Source organism: Gossypium raimondii, chromosome 10 (genome assembly GCF_025698545.1).
Source record: "Gossypium raimondii isolate GPD5lz chromosome 10, ASM2569854v1, whole genome shotgun sequence".
NCBI lineage: Eukaryota > Viridiplantae > Streptophyta > Magnoliopsida > Malvales > Malvaceae > Gossypium > Gossypium raimondii.
The window spans coordinates 7192311-7198336 of NC_068574.1; the positions used below are offsets into that span (position 1 = coordinate 7192311).

General features: G+C 31.0%; 1 protein-coding gene across 1 annotated transcript; it reads left to right on the forward strand.

Annotated features, from left to right (window-relative positions):
* Positions 1-3200: 3200 nt before the first annotated feature.
* On the forward strand, positions 3201-5066 carry LOC105777825 (uncharacterized). The gene is made up of 3 exons (XM_012601317.2): positions 3201-3933; positions 4235-4420; positions 4518-5066. Exons 1-3 carry the CDS (start codon positions 3484-3486, stop codon positions 4797-4799), a joined length of 918 nt encoding a protein of 305 aa, XP_012456771.1. The 5' UTR covers positions 3201-3483; the 3' UTR covers positions 4800-5066.
* The last annotated feature ends 960 nt before the right edge of the window (positions 5067-6026 follow it).

Below are 6026 nucleotides of genomic sequence, written 5' to 3' on the forward strand. Positions count from 1 at the left end.
ATAAGAAATTTTTGGAACAAGGTCTCGATTTGGTTCATGAACAACTCTAATCACTTAAACTTAAAAATATAGATTTATATTTACTTTGCTTCATTAGTAAAATTTAGGTTTTCGAAAATTTGTATACCATATTTGAGTTTTACTTTGTATAAATATATAAATTCACTCTAAATTTATGTTGGTTAGCCAATTTCAATTGAATTAATTATTCATTAAATCCTTCTAATAATTCATTCTATTCAAACTATTGTAACTCCAAATATAGATAGGTAGATGGGACCATATACTATTTTAACTCAATACACCACTATTTTATTTAACATTAACTATATGTGTATTACAAAATTGAAAATTAGGTTAAAAAGTGCTCTAAGACCTTTACTTTTTTTGTAAATTTAAATTTTAGTCCTCTATTTCAAATTTAAAATGTAAGTCCAATGATTAACATTATTTTTTTGTTAAATTCAAGGTCACTAAAACATTATTTATTTGTTACATAACTATGAAGTGGGTATTTTTTTCAAATTTCAAAATTTTAAGTTGGCATTAATAATTAGACTTAAAATTTGAAAAGTATAAAGACTAAATTTCATGAAATAAAAGCAGAGAGACTAAACTCTAAATTTATGAAAAGTAGAAAGACTTAAAAGCATATTTAACCAAAAAGTATAGATTTCTTGAGCACAAAGAAGAAAAGGTTGTTAAACGTTTTTCTCATGTCATAAAAATATTCTAAAAGCAACTTTGCCCGAAAATCTTTACAAAAGAGGAGAGTAAAAGCCCTAATATCATATCATGAGAGAGAAATTGTTCATGAATGTGAATTAAAGATTTAAATACAAATTTTTTTATCATTTTATTAAACAATATTATTTTATTTAATTAAAGTAGAATAACTAATAATCATAATTAAAATATATAAAGTATTTTGATAATTTAAATATTATAATAATATAAGAATTACTAATTGTTATTAAAGCATTTGTGACGTATTATAAATTAATACTATTCACTCTTCAATTATTATTTTTCTTTTTAATAATCAATAAAATAACTATAATAATTCATAGACAGTATATAATAAATATAAAATATTATATTACATTCGGCTATATAAATGTTTTTTTATAAATTTATATATGGGATATAAATTTATTATATAAATAATTAAAACTAAAATAATATAATTTTTATTTTTAATTTTGCTAGTTAATGAAAAAGGTAATATATTACAGATACGAAAATAATAGAAAAAGTTAGATTCAATTGTCAACTGCTCCTATCAGAAATAGGATTAACTACGGATTCGAGCCATATACACATGGTTTCATACAACCATACGATTCTCTTGATCTAAATCAAACAGGTTTTACATGAAAAAGGTTTGCCTCAGCATGTTCTATTCGATACGAGTAAGAGAAGAGATATTCTTAAAAAAATAGAAAAATCAGAACCAAGTCAAGATAATACGGATCAACCCCTTCTTTTTGCGCCAAAGGTCTTACCATTTCCGAAGGAACTGGAGTTACATCTCTTTTCCAATTCCATTCAAGAGTTCTTATGTGTTTCCACAACCCTTTTAAGACCTCAAATTTTTGACAAATTTCATTTATTTTCTTTTATTAGGAACACATACAAGATTCGTCACTACAAACAAGATAATGGTAACCCAACGATTAATTACTTCATTTATGAATTTCATAATAATAGAAATACATGTTTAGAACTACCCATAGTCCCTCTCCAACCCATAAATAGGAGGATAATGTGCTTCAACGCACTTGAACCCACGTCCTCTTACATTGGCAACAATGCATATGTCAATCAAATTAAGACTAAATTGACCTGTTAAAATACAACAAAATCTCTCTATTTTTTTAATAATTATTTTTAGATACAAGAAAAAAAAAGTAAAATATTATTTTGAATACAATAAAATATACATTAAAAAGTAAAATAAGACTTTCTTAGTGGGCTAATGCTTCTTTATCAAAACAATGCATATTTCTTCGGATTTGTGGTGCTAAAGTAAAGCAATAAATTTAATTAATACAGCCACTATACCAGAAATAATAAGGGTAAATATACATTTTGGTACTTAAAATTGACTTTACTTATTTTTTTTGTCCAATTGAGTACCTAAACTTGGCCTCAATGTTCAATTTGGTACCTAAACTTTTTTTGGTCCAATTAGGTACCCAAACTTGTTCAAATTAGTACTTGAATTTGGCTTCATAATTCAAATTGGTTCCCAAAAGGTCATTTACCATAAGTACTAACTTGGACCAAAAAACCAAGTTTAGCTACCAATTTGAACCAAGAAGCCAAGTTTAAATACCAAATTGGATCAAAATAAACTTTAAGTACCAAATTGAATGTTAAAGCCCAGTTCAAGTACCTAATTGGATTGAAAAAACCTTAGGTATGAATTTGAACTTTGAAGGCAAGTTTACATACCAAAATGCATATTTACCCAAATAATACAAAGAATTAATAAATTAATATAATTTGGCAGAAGAAACGACGAGAAGAAAAGGTGGTTGAGTGAAGGAATCCAATCAAAATTAGGTACTAGTTCAATACTTTTAATAATATATAAATATTACCAAAATTTTATTTAATCTGATTTTTCCAAAATATAGAAAAATAATTAGCTGCCGACACTTATATTCCCGAACCTACCACTCAGTGCGAGGAGCCAGCTATGGTCCCAAACCTCTTCTCTATGTTACATCATCTCACTTTTTTTTTTTAAATTTTAAATAAAAATATATATGATATAAAACATGCCCTATTTAATAAAGTCGAAACAAATATAATAATTATAGACTAAAAAACGATATGATATATCTAAATATAATTAATATAAATAATTTATTTTATTAATTTATATGAGTAATATAAAATATAATACACTAATTATTAAATTATTTTTGTCAATAAAATTTATTAGAAAATGTGTTTGATTTTTAAATAATTTTTTATGCAAAATGAAATGTTTATTTAAATATAAATTAAAATCCTAGAACTTTGAACATAAATTAAAGATTAAATGTTTATTTAATACAAATTAGAAGAAAATGACTTATTTAAGTGTAATAAAATTTTAAAATATGATACTTTGTCTATTTAATATAAAAATTCATGGACTTTTTAAAATTAGAAAAAAAAAAAACCAGTTGTCTTTCTTTTGGATTACTTTACTCTATCCGTATGCAAGAATAAAAAGACAGACAAAGAGTGAAACAGAGAGTTAGTGAACTCAATTGCTGCCTCTTTCACCTTTATATTATCTGTAATGTTTTTCTTTTCCTTCTTCAGTTATTAATTTGTATCATCTCTTTTCCTTGCTTGCTTAAAGTTTTTGGCAAGAATTCCATGAATTTTCTTTGTATTGGGTACTAAATTCTCTGTTTTTAGTGCTCTGCTCTGCATGCTTTAGTTGTTTTCTTAGAGTTTTGGAGTGCACCCCAAGTAGAAAAGATGCTGTCAACGAAGTCGGAATCGGATATCACAAGCCTTGCTCCATCATCACCGTCGAGGTCTCCCAAACGTCCCGTATACTATGTTCAGAGTCCATCACGAGACTCTCATGATGGAGACAAGTCATCCACCATGCAACCGAGTCCCATGGAGTCACCTTCACACCCTTCCTCCGTTGGCCGCCATTCCAGGAACTCTTCGGCTAGTCGGTTTTCGGGGATATTCCGCTCGTCCTCCGGTAGGAAAGGGGGGAGGAAGAGGAATGATAAAGGGTGGCCTGAGTGTGGGGTAATTATGGAAGAAGGGCCCTATGATGAGTTCGAGGATAAGGCTTTCACTAGGCGTTGCCAGGCCTTGATTGCTCTTTTCACTTTTGTGGTATTGTTTACTGTGTTTTGCTTGATTATTTGGGGTGCCAGCAGGCCTTACAAAGCTGAAATCCTGGTCAAGGTATGCTAATTTTATCCATTTCTTCATTTTCTAATCATACTTATGTTAAAATATCAGAAAAAGTAAGAATATTTATACTCTGTAACACGTTTAGGTCTGTTCGGTTGAGAGGAAAAAATGAAAAGAGTTAACGAAAAGTGGAAAGAAAATAAATCAAAATCTCCAAGTTCATTACTGTTGACAGTAACCTTAGAGCCGCAGAAACCATGAGTTGCTCCACTCATATGCAAATGCAATATGCATATTTTATCACTTGTTTTATATGTTTGAGTTGATTTGATGAAGAATGTGAGTCTCGCAGAGCTTTGCAGTGCACAACTTCTATATCGGGGAAGGTTCAGATTTCTCAGGGGTACCAACAAAATTGTTGACTGTCAATGGCACCTTGAAGCTGAGTGTATACAACCCTGCTACAATATTTGGGATTCATGTTACTTCCAATCCCGTCAATCTCGTATACTCAGAAATTCCCGTTGCAACCGGTCAGGTACGATTTCGTGTTGACGATTCATTGAAATCCCGATCATGTTTGGTTATAAACTTGTGATGCAATGAAGTGAATGTCTTAACCAAATCTTTTGCAGCTGAAGAAATATTATCAGCCAAGGAAGAGCCGTAGGACTGTATCAGTGGTGTTGGAAGGGAAAAAAGTGCCACTTTATGGGGCTGGATCAACCTTAACATTTACACAAAATGGTGCTGCTGAAATTCCATTGGTGCTGAAGTTTGAAGTCCGGTCGAGGGGAAATGTGGTCGGGAAACTTGTGAGAACGAAGCACCGGAAACAAATTTCTTGCCCTTTGGTCATTGATTCTACAAAGACCAAGCTCATTAAATTTAAGAAAACCACATGCACATATCACTGAGTCGTTTAAAGGGGGATGATGGTTTGCAGTCTCTTTGCTACCACTCATCATTAAATCTCCAAAGGTGTTCCATGGCCTCCTCTTTTTCTATCTATCTTGTTGGAAGGTTGTAAATGTTTATTGTTTTGGGTTAATATTGTGAGTTATATTCATGGAAATAAAACAAATGTATAGATGATATAAGAGGTTCTTTGTGGATGAGTTGCTTAGGAATGTCATACCATAGCAGTAATAAAGAGAGTTACAATGTTGTTCTATTCCTCCCAATAGCCTGTGTTATTCGATCTTTTTTACTTATTGTTTTTACTTATTCACGAAAAGAGACCAAGTACAGCATTCCAAGGGTCAGACAGCAAGGGACCCAATCTCAAACAAAAGGAAACAAGGAGAGCATCGACCCAAAGTCAAGCCTACATCAAGGAGGCCAAGGGGCTGCAAAATCCCTCGGTTTGCACTTCTTTTAGCATTGATGTATGTACTATTGGTGGAACAAAAAAACTTGGTTTACAGCCGTATAAAATACATTTTTGTTCTAACTTTTGAAATAGAATCTGGATAGAATTAAGAGAGTTTGCAAAACAAATCCAAAGCGTAAGTGGGTTAGAAATAAGTAAAGAGAGAATTGGCACACGGTATTTGTTACCGCAGTTCGGGTTCCTCTCAGCTAGAGAATGATTTTATTCACCAATTGTTTAGATCACAATTATTCGGATCACGTATTAGCTTAAGCCCAATCTACACTTACACAAAGAAAAAATTCTAGCTCCAATACCGACCCCAATTGTACAAATCACTCTCCCCAAAGACCTCACTTTACATAATTTCTTTCCATAACAAATCTCTACACAATGGCGTGTTAGAGATGCCCCACACGACTGAAGTAGAATGTCGATTGATAGCCTATTTATAGGCTCTCTAACGTGATCAACAATAATGTTTTGATAAGCTTTAAACTCCTATTTAAAAATTAAAATGATCCCATTAATTATCTTAAGTATTTATTAAGCAAAAGTCTTCATAAATCAGTCTTTCAACAGCTCTAAAACTCTCTAGAATAAATATGATACTTATCTCTAAAAAATAACACTTCAATCACCAAGAGACAAAATACTTTCAAGCTTATCAAACCACCTCAAAGTATTCAATTGAGAAACTTAGTATCCAAGTCAACCCATGCTTCTGTTTTGTCAAATATGTCACACTCAGGTAGACCGAATTCAGCTTAAC